Raw genomic sequence first — 15,753 nt, 5'->3', positions numbered from 1 at the left:
CCAGATTCCGCAATATTATCGGAAATTTTTGTATTATAAAACAAAAATGTTTATGTAATTATGTTATTAATATAAGCTCTTCTATATTTTATTAAATAACAAAAAAAAAACTAAATAAGCAGTCAACAATCATGTGTGATTAATTTTCAGTTAAAAATTATTCATAATTTTTTGTAAAAAATCTTATCGTTACATATTTGCAAATTTTGGTTTTTACTATACTTATTTACTTCTCGTTGATAGACATAAAAAAAAGTGGATTTTGTGACTACATAAGAAAATGTTTATCACTTGATTCGTATACTTTTTGAAATTTACTTCCTTAGTGGAATATTAAAAAAAAAAAATTGCAATTTTTTATAAAATTCCCTTTCCTACAAACATTTTTAAAATGTTATATATTACTGTAGACATCAACGAATGCACATATTTTGGATGATTTTTAAAGTTATGTAAATGAAACATAAAACATTTTGGTCCATTTAGATGATTAATTTCGACATTTCACTAATGCTGGAAAGCAGGGTAATCAAAATCAAATAAAAATTTGGTCAAAATCGAATTTAAATTCACATAAATTTCATCTGTTTTATTGCAAATTATTACATAATTTATATACAAGTTTAATACTTTATACGGACGAAGAAGATATCGACAGTTTTTACTTTCTTTCGAAGCTCTCATAAATCAAATCGATTACCACCATCCTAAAAAATATTTTTTCAAGCAAATCACATTTGTACAAATGAAAGTAAAAACTCACCGCTAGATCTCCATCCTCCATAACCACCCCTGGAACCTCCGTACCCCCCGTATCCTCCATATCCACCGTATCCGCCGCTTCCACTGTATCCGCCGTATCCACCATATCCACTTCCTCCAACTACTTTAACAACCCTAACCGTATTACCCCCGTATCCTCCGTATCCTCCCCCGTATCCTCCTCCGTATCCACTATATCCTCCATATCCGCCTAAACTCCTGTGGCCACCGTAACCGCCGTATCCTCCATATCCTCCGTATCCCCCATATCCGCTGCTCAGGTATCCCGCTGGAAATTATTCCGCACACGTGAGAAATTTTGTCAAAAGTGAAGAAAACAGGGACTAGAACATACCTTCAGCAAACGTAACAATGGCTGCCAAAGCCAACACAGCAACAAAGACCTGAAACGAAGTGACAACAAAATTGTTTGAACGGAAGAGATGAGTGGAAAATTATGCACACAAGTGTGTTAGTGTCGAGTAAACCTCTATTACCTTCATAACTGATTTAGTTCACAAAACTGATACCAGAACCCTATGCAGAAAGAGTTTATATAGTTACCTACCAGCGTAAAGGAGCCTTGGTGGAAATCATCCCCTCTATTCTTTTTTTAAGGCGGATTCATTATTTCCATAAATCCATTAACATAAAAAAGCCACTAACACAAAGATATGTCGTCGGTCGCCTGACCCTGTACTTTAAAATAACGACATTCAAGAAATCGGGTATTCACGTTGTTGCTTCATTTTATTTGTCAAAGAGTGAAACCGAAACATCGAAACTGCATCCGTCCCGACACGAGTTTTGCAACATTTGTATGTTATTGGTAACTTTGAGTTTTGTCTTTTATTTCTGCGTGTCGCATGGGACGCAATTTATGGGTGAAATTTGTCGTTACGAAAATCGCCATGTTTAAATCACAAGTGCTAACTGAAGGGCTACAGTGTCGACTAGAACCGCGTCTTAATTGAAAAGTACGTAGTTATTAAAATGTTTCGAAAAGAGGCTCTAAGGTAAGTCAACAAGGTTCGTAGCTAGCTAATACAGACATGATGGAATTAATTATGGGAAATGGATGCAACTTATGCATGCTCAATATGTCACAATTATTAATTAGCATAAAATATTCGAATTTTATTCCATTGCGGCAAGCCATAACAAGATCGATATGGTATAGGATGTACTTAATGATGTACTTCCTGCAAAATTTTATTGATACATGATTTGTTGTTATATTACTTAATTAAAAAAATTTCGGAATAATTAAGTGATGCTGGTGCTTTCTGAGTCGTTAAACAAGCGAAAATTAATTCACCAATTAATAAAATCAAAAATTAATATTTTATAAATAAAATAAAAGATATAGAGGTACAAAAGTTTATAAACCATGATGACTGAGTTTTATGTATTTTTTATAAAACAGTTAAAAAGTAGATGGCATTTCAGTCTCATCAAATAACGTAATAATAAATAAATAATAAAATAGATGTTATACATAAATTATTATTTTTCAAGGACGAGCTTTTACTCAAAACTGATTTAATTATAATAACAAAACAATTGATTCCTTTAAATATACATATCTTCTTCAAGTGTTTTCGTTTTCTTCTTCGGATTCGTCTGGTCCAGCTTGCTATGAAAACTTGTTAACATTATGTAGAATAAATTCGGCAATTTTCAATGTCACATTTTCATTTTAGGTTAGGTCGTTGGCTAAATCCTATCTTGACAAGTTTGAATTTCCCGCCATATGACACGAATGACATTTGTTGTTTAATCGGGACATAACTGAACATGTTTGTTTTCAGCAAAGGGTGCCCCTAGATATTTGCTTCGAGAATTGGAATCGTTAAGTTATTCTATTTTTAATGTAAAACATTGCAAAGAAAGAAAAAAAAGAAAGATTTTTGGCTCTAAATTTTAGGTTAGCTGTCAACATGCGCCAGTTAATCTACGGTTTAAAAAAGCACAACAATTGAGGGTTTCCAACGCCTTCCCAGCCCAGGATTTCATTTGAACGCGTGATATAAGATATAACACTAAATAATAATTCGATATTTATTGACCAACGAATTATTTGAAAATTGTGGTACATATTATCATATTATGCATAAATAATTTAAATAGCAGCTACAAAATTCGATTCTTTTATTCTGGATAACTTAACTATGAAAGATTCATTAGTATGGTTAAATAGGTAAAATGGCCGGCAAAAAAAGTTAGCCATCATTTAAATGTCAGTGTCAAAAACGCATTAATTACACATTTGGATTTTGACGTGACACAAAAGTGATGGCTAATTTTTTTTACCGGCCATTGTATCTGACAAAAAAATATTACGTCTGTAATAAAACAGTGAAATCCCCGTTATACACATTTTGTTTCTAGTTTTATAACTTTGTACAGACATACTCGTAAACAGTAATTGTCAAGGACAATACATTATGCGGTTTGACAATATTTTTCCGCCATTAATGCAGTTTTTTGTTTTTTTTCTGCACATTTTGTATTGTGTTTTTCCAGGTACTTTAAATTTTATTGATCATACCTTACTTTATAGTTATGCTAACTCATTACTAATTTATGAATTGTTAATTGAAGTTTGTGTCTTTGCAAAAATAAAAAGACAACGTAGCAGAGAATTTTGTGAATATAGGATGGACACAGTGACACAGTTACGAAGGTTTTGAAAAAACCGTAGAAAAAATTTACAAAATGAATTAGGCAAGGACTCGATAAGTGATGTCTGAAACAAATTTAGCTAAATATGATGATGTATGAAACTTGGGTGTTTCACTTTGTCTTTGTCTAGAACTAAAACGCTAAACCACGATGGAGTGAAGACAGAAGGGTTTAGCATCTGCTTAAAAATGTCGTAGAACCGCCTAAATAGTAAAGATTGAAAACACTTTGATAGAATGCTTTTGATTGATAGAATGTAAAAATATATTATGGCACTTTTCAGATGCCGATGGTGATGACTCGAAGCATAAACAAAAGATTTCTTTCTCTAATGTATCAATGCACTTCAGCATTCAGCATCGTTGCAATGTTTTAGTCTTTTTTACGATATCAGACACAATAAACATTGACCCACCCTCGTAAGTTACATTTTTCAATTACAGAATTGTGTATAAAAGGAAGAATAAATGAATATTCTGATAAAGTAATTTTGACCCAATAAGATTAAATCATTTGTCTAAACTTTTATATTAAAATATTTAAAATTTTGCGAAATCGACTGTTGTAACGCTTTTCAGTCTCCTGTAGCGTTATAATAAGAATCGTGGGTGGATTTATTAATTAACTGCTCACCTGGGTGCAGCCGATTTTTTATTTATTTTTTTCCAACCCGATGACATATTGATACTAATGTAGTAATTGTTCAAACGTTTGAGAAATATAAATTATTTTTTTAATAAATCATTTCTCGCTAACGTATTCGACTTTCCATTAATTAATCATTGTCAATCTCTTCAATAATCTATTCTTCTCTTATTATAATGAAAATGCTTTAAAGAAATATCTAAATAAATTGAAACTCCAAAAATGTAATAATAATATTCATAATAAAAATATTGTTAACAACAAATCAATAAAAGTCATGTTAGAGGATTTTTAACAAGATTTATACATTTCCATTCAAGTAAACATGAGATAGGTCAGCGTTGAATAATTAAACATATTAAGTAACATCGCTTACGGTTAGATTGAAAATGTACCCAGAATTGTGTATTTAACAAAAATGAAAGAAAAACGACCTCGTCGTATTGTTTAATATATACTAAGTTTTATATTTATTTAGGTATACAGGATGTTCAAAAATGACGGATGTATACGAAATCAAATTGACACACCTTTTCCTAAGACAAGCTCAAACATTAAGCAATTCCCCAGCGTATCAGCAAAATAGTACCTGCATCCAATAACCTTTGCAACATATAATCTAAACACCTGTACATTTTTTATAACATTATGCATATTTTGAATTGATTGTTAATGAACAATTCTCGGTTTCTCTCATTACTAAAACAAATAAATACAACATGAATCGTAAAATTTATTTTTCTTCTCAAATTCCACTCATTATTTACAAAATAGCGAATCATAATATAATAGTATGATTTTAAATTAATCTGATGCGAAGCGATGCGTTATTGAAGAGTAGGATTTACCACCACCCTCCGCTGGATCTCCATCCACCTAAAAACTCGTGTTAAAAACTTGTTGAGACAAAATGGAAGTCTGTTACCTCCTCCGGATCTCCATCCTCCTCCGTAGCCGCCGCCGTAGCCGCCGCCGTATCCACCACCCCCTCCGTATACTTTAATCACTCTGACGGAGTTTCCGCCGCCGTAACCGCCGGATCTCCAACCGCCGCCGCCACCGCCGTACCTCCATCCACCTCCTCCGGACCTCCAGCCGCCGCCGCCGCCGCCAGATCTCCATCCGCCGCCACCGTAGCTTATGTAGCCTGCTTGAGCCAAGCTCGCGATGACAACAATGATCAACAAGCAAATAAGGGCCTGAAAGAATGCGAATATGCGTTAGGTTGGGTAATAAAATGCGGCCGTTTTAGGTCAAAATCTTTGTAAATAATTGGCTGACATTTTCTCCAAATGGTATTAGTGATATTATCGAAGAGGTAGCATTGTGGGAAAAATTTCTATTGGCACAAATAACACTGCACTAGTTGAAGCACTGGATTCTAGAGGATATTTACCTTCATAATTGGCTTAAAATTGGAAACTGTACAGTAACCCCGCTTGATCAACTTATTTATATATAGTAAAATAAAACCTTGAAACTCCCGTCTAAGATAGTTCAGGCCCATCATCCCCCCTATTAGTAGAGAGATTAATCTTAAATAATTACACATTTAGCGGCAATTCTTAATTCGCTTTGTCTGAACTCTCAGCTGTGTAATGTCGCATTATTTTGTAAAGCATCATTTGAATAAATTTAATAAATAATTGAATAATAGTGTTTAATGTGGTAAAGAAGTTGCGCAGCACTTAATTAAAATTAAACTATGTATTGTGTTCCTGCTGTTGGTAATAACAGTTGTATTGCATCAAGACTTGAGATGGAAAATTTTGTAAATTTGGACGTGACCACCTACAGATTCATAGGAATTTTCACTGACCAAGGTTATATCCTTAACTTTTAAAAAATGCAATAATAAAATCATAATTACAACACAAGGATTGGTTCCTTTCAGCCTAGGATTATTATTAATTTGAAATTGCTGATATTTAAACCAATGAAATCATGAAAGTCGGTTCGTAATTCACACGACGCATTGTTGACCCAAATAATTGCATGTGTTTTTGTCATAAATTTATTTGACATCTGATTATTTATTTACTTCAGGTTGCGCAAACCCATTAAAATAATATAATCGCTAAATTTTTATTTATAATTATGAATTTTATGCTACGATATTTTAAAAATTATGAGACTACCATTCACTAAAAAAATTATATATTTTTTTATTAAGAAACAATATTGTAAAATATAGACTAATTAACCAAGCCTAACTGTATGCAAAAGTTTACGTTATATATTAACGGATTCTTAGGTTCTAGACTAGACAGTAGACACAAAGTACAGTTTATGTAACAAATAATGAACAACTAAATATAGAAAATAATTATAATTTTCACTTTATTATTATCTAAAAGAAACTGTTCCGTATTAAAAACATGTAATATTTATTTGACCAGATGCCAGATGTATAAGTATGTATGTTTATAAATATGTTAGATATTTATACGTAATTATAAAATATCGCGTTGTATGCAAAAAAAATTTTTGATACAAGATAGATTAATTAATTTTTCAAAATTTTGGTAAAGTAGTGAATGCAAAAGTACTTATTTTTTGGTAAAAATATATATGCACTGTTGAGGAACTTCAAAATGTAGAGTAGATTTTAATAAACGTTTATGGTGGATGCGCTGGGTTACATTTGTGAAATTATTTATAGAAACAATAGACATAAAAATTTAGACAAGCTAAAGATGATTCAAATTCGATTCAAATAATGTAAAAAATAAATATAGATATAAATTAAAAATTATTTAAAGCAAACATTCCAACTTGGGGTAGACTTTCCAAGAAACTGAAAATATACGCGAAGTCTTATTAGATGAGATCTAGATAACATGCAAAATGTTAGCTAATTTATACAGTATAAGAATAAAATTTTTAAAAAATTTTGGTTATTTTTCGAATAATTTCTTGGGATTACTCTCTTCATTTATTTGTTGCGGATTTTTATTCGTTCACGTAACTTCCATAAAAATGCACCGATTGAAATGTTTCTTTGTGGAAAATATTTGTTTTAATAAGGATTCAATCAATTTTGCTGTATTGAAAATCTGTTTAATTAAAAACTAACTATAGAGAAAAAACGGTGAAATAAAAAAGAGAATATTTTTATTACTTAGCAGAATTAGCAGATCATTCTTGTCGCCACCGCTAATCCCTTGCTGTTCACTATCTGCTATAAAATCCCAAAATTTTTGACCACCGGGAGGAACTCGATTGCGTCCAAAATTTTCTGGAGTTAAACTGAGGCAACAGGATTTTTCTAATGTATGAGAATATAAAAAATGTTATATTTCAAAGTAAAATATTTCAAAAACTTTCTTTGTAACGTTTTTTCCAGAGACGCATTTTCTCTCATACTCACTTATAAAAATATAAGGGAAAGTTTGACAATTTCATGATTGTATTACCACTACTAAATCTGAACTGCGCTTCGCTTATTATTTTACTAAAAATTAATCAACTTAAGTACATAACATTTTTGTTTTACAATACAAAAATTTCCGATAATAATGCAGAATCTGGAAAAGTGCCCCGAATGCTTGCAGCGTTTCCACGTTGAATTATTTTATTTTTTTTTATTATTTTACTTGAAACCTTTTTTTAGAATCTACCATTTTGGATTGGTAAAATATGACACAATATAGACGAAGAATTCTCACCAGGATTTCAGAATGCTGCAATATAAATGTTTATAATTGAAGTAGGTAATATCTGTTCTTAAAGAGTACAGTTCACCTTATAAATACGTCTAATAAATTAAAATTTTGTATTACTGTGTTAAAAAAATACATAATACATTTTTTTTTAGAAAAATGTGAATAAATCTAACTAAAACTGCACTTTTTGTTCTACTCGACAGCAAGAAGTACTACCTTATATGAAACATTTTACAAGATATACATTTAACATATACTTACGAGTATCTATTTATCAAAATTATGATGGCAATTTTCGCATTTTTGGCACACTATTTATTAACCTTAATTAAGGTGATAAAATTTTAATCAAAATTTGTTATGCATTAGTAGTCAAAATTAAGATGTAACTGAACACCATTAATAATGTTAATTTACTGTACTAATTTACATAAATTAAATGGAAAACCACCAGTTGGTGCTTGCATAATTTAAAAAAATGTGTATTTTCCTATTCCATGACACAGATTCCTGGCTTCACATCAGTACAGTTTGTTCTGTGTTTATAATAATCGAGAGGAGTACATAAAACGCGTTTCAATGAAGCAACTATTACTTTATCTCATTACTGTAATCACACATGCAAATGGTATTATTGTTTCTGCAGTGTTCTTGACTAATTAGACAAAATGGGTAATTAAAATCCTTTTCTATTCAACGCGCATTTAAATGCAGTCTTCCTGATGATCATGCCTTGTCATAACATTGCCAGTAAAAGCAATAATAGTAGCTACTCCAACAATTACTTACAATAAGTACGAAGTTAACCTTTGAAGTCTTATGTGTTATATAAAATAATTTAAAATCAATATCGCGAGAAAATTTTTGCCGACAAATAACAGCCAGATACCTAAGTCAAATAAGGAAACACACCGGTGGCTCTTATGCAAGTGAACCATTTAATTTCACGATTTTTTATCCAATCTACGAGATCGTCGGGTGTGGAGAAACTTGATAGCATAAAATTCCTCTAGAGGATAATAAATTATAAAAGTGCTATGTAATTTTAATAGTGTGAAAATAGGATAGCAATTTAGTTTTGTTGCAAAAGTTGTGTATCGAGGCATAATTCTTAAAGATGGGTTTTTGAGGGAATGCAGATCGCAGAGGAAACACTTTCTGAAGTGAACGTTGATTACAATGGGACGTTATTATCTCGACTCTTTGAAAAACGCATTTTGCTCTATTTATGAAATGTGGGTATTGCAAAAGCAGTGAGCAGCGGTGGGTACTCAATAACTAAACTGAAATTGTTTTATTACCGATCGCTGTAATAAATGATTAATTTATGCAACGTCGTTTATTAAAAGTAACAATTTAAAATTCGGTCGTGCACACTGATACAACTGTTACCGGAATGTCGCATTGTGAAATTACGCTCGTAAAAATATTTATTGTGTCAACTTGAAATAATGATGTGAAAAAGATAATTTTAATGACAGATTCATTTTGATGCAACAAACTGGTCATTTGCATATGACAAAAGAGTGGATTTGCATTTTGTTAATTAGCCGAGTTATCTCTACACAATGAAACTTTTCAACTTCTTTATCTTTGCTGGGTTTTGTGTTAACAAACATTAATTATGTCTTTGACGCTTGTCAAAATCATGTAGCTTTGAATATAAATCATTGTAAATGGTAAACGATAGTACCACGCAAGATTGGTCATGGTGATCGGGAATCGGAGATTTTTATCGCAAAGCAATAAATGCAGTTCAAGAGGAGGAAGACTAGATAAGTGATGTAATAGCAGCTAATGCTATTATATCAGCTTCCGTATTTGTCACTTAACTTTAGTAATATATAACAGATGTCATATCGGAACTGTAACATTTTCAAAAATGAAAGTAACTCACTGTCCGGGAATAAATCTTGTACCTTTCAAGATTGCTTTGGTTCATGTAGTTGGAGCAAGATTTTAATTAAAATAGAGCAAATTTCAGTTTCAAGATAATACTTTTCGAGTAAAAATCGAATATCTAATAGAAGTGGACAAATTGATAACAAAATTTTCAGTTATGTAATTTAAAACACACATTTTGTTCTAGGCTTTCACATTTGTGTTGTTAAATCTGTTTTATTATCAGATCGCTAGTTTCTGTGCTGAATATTTAATTTTTTAAATCATTTAAAACCAACGCATGTTTTATAAATTTCGCCTTGACAATAAATGAGTAAGTAAGAATTTTATTTATATCATAATTAATCTAAACTCAACCTACACAAAAATGAAAAAAATAAGAAAATTCTATTAGATTATTGGAAATAGTATAAATCAAAATTTAATATTAACTTTTTATTTTTCAAGGTTTAGAATAATGGTAAGGTTTTTGCAACTGTCTGAAAATAGTTATTTTCGATATAAGTGCGCTGTCAGATCACTTTTCAGGTATGAGGCCGAAATTTGAACCACGAGGCGTTAGTCGAGTGACGAAAAACAGCTTTAAAGTATTAAAGTTTTAGTAAAAGCCTGGGTGTTTTTGTTGCATTAGGAATGTATTTGTTGCAACGTTATGTCATGTCCAGTGGGTATGTACTGAAAAAATTAATATGCATTAAGAATAATAAGGAACTAAAAATGCAACATATCTTGTAACATAATGATCTTGATAAATTATAAAGAAAAAAGTAAGCCTCACCTATTGCGGTTAAAATTTAAATTAGGGTTTATTTACACATTGGCTCTTTTTTAAAGTACCAATTTCGATATTTCCTATTAACAATGTGCAATATTTTTTTATTTGAAAATATTTTATCGTGTATATTACAATGAGTGCGCAAACAAGAGCATTGTTTAGCAATATTACATACATTTTCTGATCTGGTTTGTTTGTAAAAACTTTAAAAAGCCATAAGAAAAGAAGATAAAAAATATTGAAGATAAGTTGAGGAAATTAAAAAAATATATATTTAGCTCCCAAGGAAAATTAGTAATGCACAATAAGGGCATAAGATAAAGAACTAGGCAACTAAATCGGACACTTTAAAATTGTTGTTTATCTTATCTGTTGTCGTTAGATTATATAATAAACTTTGTTATACTTATGGCATAACAGTATATCATATATCAGTCGAAAGAAGTAAAAGTGATTTATGTGGTATTTATTTTTAAATGAAAATGGACATTTAAGTCTTATAACACTTTCTAGTAAATTAAGAGATATTAATTGAGATAGAGATTATCTTATTAAAAAAGTATTGAACATTTAGGTGCGTTCAGAAAAATTTGTGGTCAAGTGGCCTGGTGCTTGCTTTTGTTTCTGTTGACGTATGGCGTAGCTTCATCAGCTGTCAAATGAAACAGGAAACACGAAAGAGTGGAAGTGAACCACTGTCACTACGAAATTCAGAATCCGTAAAAGGGGAAAATGATATAAATTGAACCGCAAACTTCAATTTATCACAAGTGTCAACCAAAATGACGACCTACGTTTGGACAAAGTAGAGAAAACCGCAGTTTGCATGACCACAAATTACTAATATTACCACTCTTTGTTATATTACTTTGTACCACAAATTATTTGAAGATGACCCTAAAAGAAGAAGAAAGTCTAGGAAGAATTCTTGCCCCCAAGCAGTGACACCCAAAAAACTCCTTTAATTATTGGTTTATTGTAAAACTTTCACGTAATTCTCAACATACACGTCTTCACGGTAGTATTTACGTGATTTGATTTACGGTGGTTTACAGTCACTTTAATCTGTCTTATCTCATGCATTATTATTTGCAGCAACTCTTAAATTTGTTTCGACACAGCGAGACCAACTCAAACAAGAAGAATTTCCAGCGTGACAACAAGAATAAAAAATTAATTAAAACCAGCTCATTATCAAATTACACCAAGAATGTTCTTCCTGACCGGAGACAACATTGCACACATATAAATCCACCTGTTGCATAACAAATTTAATAACATCTAATCTCACTGTAAGATGTTGCATTGTCCTTTCACTGAAAGCCGCAATTCATTATGTGCAAAATCGAGATTTGCACGTTTGCTCTCATGAATAAAGGAGCCGCTCACCTTCTGTCTACTACAATAATAAATAAATCACGGATGAATTTTGTGGTTTTGATGACTAAGTTTTAGAGTTAACAAGGCTAACAGATTTTAGTTTCAATTGTGCAATGGAGTGTGTTGCGTTTACCTCCATCAGTCTTCCCTTTGCAATTGTCTAATTTGGGTGACATTTGCTAGATCGACCTATGGAAGCGAACGAACTGAATCCAAGTCTGAAATCGGTCGGATTTCAGCATAATTGCTCCAATTGCAAACCGATTCTAATTGCACTGAAAGGTCGCTACAATTTTCAAGAAGCATCGTGTGAGGTGCCCCACCTCAAAGAGTAGTCATAGATTTCAGCGATTTTGCTTGCATTCTTGGGGCAACGTAATTGTCCCTATGAGGCAAGAGAGCCAGAGGCCGTGCAACTCTGACCACTCCATTAAAGATTCACTTGTGATGGAAGATCAGCTCGGGTCATTGCCGGCCCAGACAAGGTCACAACACTTTCACTATAAGGCGTTTATGCTGTTTCCGAATCCTAGTTGAAGTAATAATCATGTGCAACAGCATTTGACTTAGTCATCACCGTCAGATCCTTCTTTCTGCGACTAATTGCCGGCGTGCCCAGGATGAACCATTAAACAGGCTAATGGGACTTATGCGTTTTTCCTTGCCACTTGTGACAGTCCAGCAAAAATCAAACAAAGAAACTCCACTCAATTTCACGTGTCGTCATTTTTCAGAAGAGGTCGCTGAATAGTTTCATAATATTAATCAGTGCGGCTTGATCGTAATTGTTTGTGTTCTTTTCACGTTTCCAGCTGAAATTAAATGTTGTCGAGTTTGCGTGTCATCCGAGTGATGTGTTGAATTTAAATGTTATTGTTCGTCGTTACTTTTACAGCTTCTCTTATTATTTGTTGCAGTCGAAGTGTGGTCGGTCGTTGTCAAGATGTCAAGATTTGAAACGCTTTCCCTGTTTGGTTTTGCCCGGTTTTGTATTATTGCTGCTCATATAACATAATATGTACAAACAAAAGTGGAAAGGACATGTGGTAATTTCGTAATCAAATTTTTTTAGGTCATGAAAGTGGAAAGAGAACAAGAGCGGCGAAGTTCACTGTTACGTTTTAGCAATTTTCTTTCGACTCGAAACAGGACATTTTGACATGTGATGGGTTTGCACAATTTCGAAAAGGACACTTTCCAAGTATTAGTCATTTAATTTTATTATTAATACTGTTTTGACAAGTCGTAAACAATATATCTTGTTGTGCTGTTGTTACAATTTGTGACAAGATTGTAATCAGATGCAGACTTTTGTTATTTTTTATTTGCAGACGACATCTTACTATTGTTCTGATTTCTAAAGTGAAAGACCCATCAGAGATTACGCGATTACGAGAGTATAATTGACAAACGCTTTTTTTTATTTAATGAATGTGGTTGACGTAAAAATGTTATTAATTAATACCATCAAGAGAATAGCAATTTCTTGTCATCCAAATGTGGAGGGTGCTTGACTTTTGGAAGATATATTTATTCACCATGTGTAGTTGCACAATGGAAAATAAAAAAATTATAAATGAGTATCTTAATTTACACTTCTTAAACCATCATTATCAACATTTAGTCATAACAGTCGTCATCATCAAGGGCAGCCTTCAAATTAATCAAAACTTCCGTGTACTTTTTTGCACATCCGTAGTTAAGAGAAAAATTGGAAGGACAAATAGTTCCGGATGTTAACATGCCCTATGGCACATTTCAGAAAACAACAATTCCCCTATTTGACAGATGTAGTCCTATTTATTACTGTTTATTCCCAAAATTAAGACCACCTTCTTGGTACTGACTTTCTGGAAGATAAAACTGTAATCAGTGGCTGCAGACACAAAAAAAAAAGATTGGTGAAGATGAAAGTTGTTTAAATGTTCCAAATCTTTTTATTTTTATAAGAATTCTAGCATAAGTTTCTGAATTAAACCAATTAAGGTATCATGCGTTCAAAGGAAAACCTGAGCTGGTAGGCGTTGAAGAAAGTACCTAAACCATTTGGAACAGTGTAAAGTTTGAATTTCCCGCCGCTTGACACGAATATCATTTGATTATGTTTAATCCCACATGATTGAAGATCTTTGTTTTCAGCAAAGGGTGCCCTTAGATATTTGCTCCAAGGATAGGGATCGTTACTTATTCTATTTTTAAAGTAAAACATTGCAAAGAAAGGAAAAAACAGAAAGGCTTTTAGGTTCGCTGTCAACATGCTCTAATTACAACTGTCAATTTACTCTTTTATTTAGGATTTCATTTGAACGCCTGATATGATTAGGATTAGGTTAAAAATATTTTTGAAATCACGCCACTCAATTTTCAATTTTTTATCTCCCTTTGTTCATCGTCTCCTAAATTTTAAGATTTGAAAGAATATGAAAATATGTATAAAACTTGTGCCAATTCATTTTTGCAAACATAATAAAAAATAATAAAATACTCGTATATAAAACTTAGATTTTATTCCGTTAAATTAGTTCCAATATTTTTCTAATAGATTAATTGTGCAATTATTATTTTGATTAAAACAGTTTGAAAAGTTTACAGTTTTTGTTATTGTACCGTTATCTTATTTGAATAATCCTTCCAATTAAATAAAAGCTTCAAAAGTCGTTTCTTATTTTGTAAAATCTTGCATGCTCAATTTTGTTTTTAATTTTACTCTGATGCATTCCATAACTCAATAATTATCTCAATTAATTATTCTTGATCTTTACTGACTTGCATCATTTGTTTTACCAATTCAAACTGGCCTTGTTCTGCCAATCATTCTACCATCAGTTTTTATTAATTATCATCACCTAGGAGTAACAAGGCACTGACCGCTTTACAAACCTGTAAAATCACTCACATCCTTACAAATATTTCCACATATCCAGTTCCTATATTTATTTTATTTTATTTATCTCAAACATTGGAAAGTGTAAGATTCTCAGTTAAAAACTGTCCACGCTAATTTATGTTTTAAATATTCTAGTCGAGTTCTGAGTAAAAATAGTATAATACACTTTCGACACATAGCATACGTTTTCATAATATTTATGATTTCTTTTCTGATTAACATTACCCAGGCGCCTAGCTTGAGATCTTAGACAACGTGACAAAAATGTTAAAAATGAAACACTCGCCGATGGAAAAATGCCTCCACTTTCAGTCTACACATTTTAAATTAAAAATTAAATAATTATTGCCACTTAATTTGTAAAAAATCTAAAAACTTATTGACACATCCTGTGCTTTCACCAGAACACTTAAACAAATGGGATAATTTACTACAACAAAATAGTAGATTTTTTTCAATTTTCATGTAGCCGAATTTCCTGTTACTTTTTCTTTTGTTTAATTGTTGGGTGTTACAGATTATTTTAAATGGACAGCGATCTTACATTAACTGCCAACTAATTTAAGTTTTCGGTAATCATTTTATCAAACATTTAATACGATCATTTCAGTCTTCAGTTGTTTTATGTGTCATATTTGATGCAACGAAATACCAATTTTGTAATAAACTGACGACGTTACTCAATTTGTCCAATAACAATAAATGTGTTATTTATTACTCTTGTTCATAAAATACTTTTATTAGCATCTCCTAATAGCATTAATAGTTATGTCTGTGTCACACTCCTGACGAGGCTACGATGATTGCTTTGACTTTCACCTTGAATAGTTTAAGTAATTACCTCAAACCAAAATTGATTAACAATCAAATAAGTTTTTGACGGTAACCAGATTGGCTCAAAATTAAATCAAACAACAGACTATCATGACGTAAAAATAAATAGAACAAGAGAGATTTCGTAATCAATTGGATCTAATAAGCGGATCAAATGTATTGCAACCGGTAAAGTGGTCATTTGTATTATTTTTCTGGCGTGTTGCCTCGGAGTAAAT

General features: G+C 31.7%; 1 protein-coding gene and 1 long non-coding RNA gene across 2 annotated transcripts; one reads left to right on the top strand and one right to left on the bottom strand.

The window, feature by feature from the left end:
- Positions 1-574: 574 nt before the first annotated feature.
- On the bottom strand, positions 575-5,500 carry LOC138131731 (keratin-associated protein 19-2-like). The gene is made up of 4 exons (XM_069048917.1): positions 5,489-5,500; positions 1,118-1,166; positions 764-1,051; positions 575-707 (listed from the first exon to the last, which is right to left on the bottom strand). Exons 1-4 carry the CDS (start codon positions 5,492-5,494, stop codon positions 697-699), a joined length of 354 nt encoding a protein of 117 aa, XP_068905018.1. The 5' UTR covers positions 5,495-5,500; the 3' UTR covers positions 575-696.
- Positions 5,501-7,514: 2,014 nt separating this feature from the next.
- Positions 7,515-14,401, top strand: LOC138131733 (uncharacterized). Its single transcript, XR_011159885.1, has 2 exons — positions 7,515-11,478; positions 11,530-14,401. It is a non-coding gene; the product is annotated as an uncharacterized lncRNA (long non-coding RNA).
- The last annotated feature ends 1,352 nt before the right edge of the window (positions 14,402-15,753 follow it).

Source organism: Tenebrio molitor, chromosome 5 (genome assembly GCF_963966145.1).
Source record: "Tenebrio molitor chromosome 5, icTenMoli1.1, whole genome shotgun sequence".
Classification (NCBI taxonomy): Eukaryota; Metazoa; Arthropoda; class Insecta; order Coleoptera; family Tenebrionidae; genus Tenebrio; species Tenebrio molitor.
This window is presented reverse-complemented; position numbering and strand designations above follow the sequence as displayed.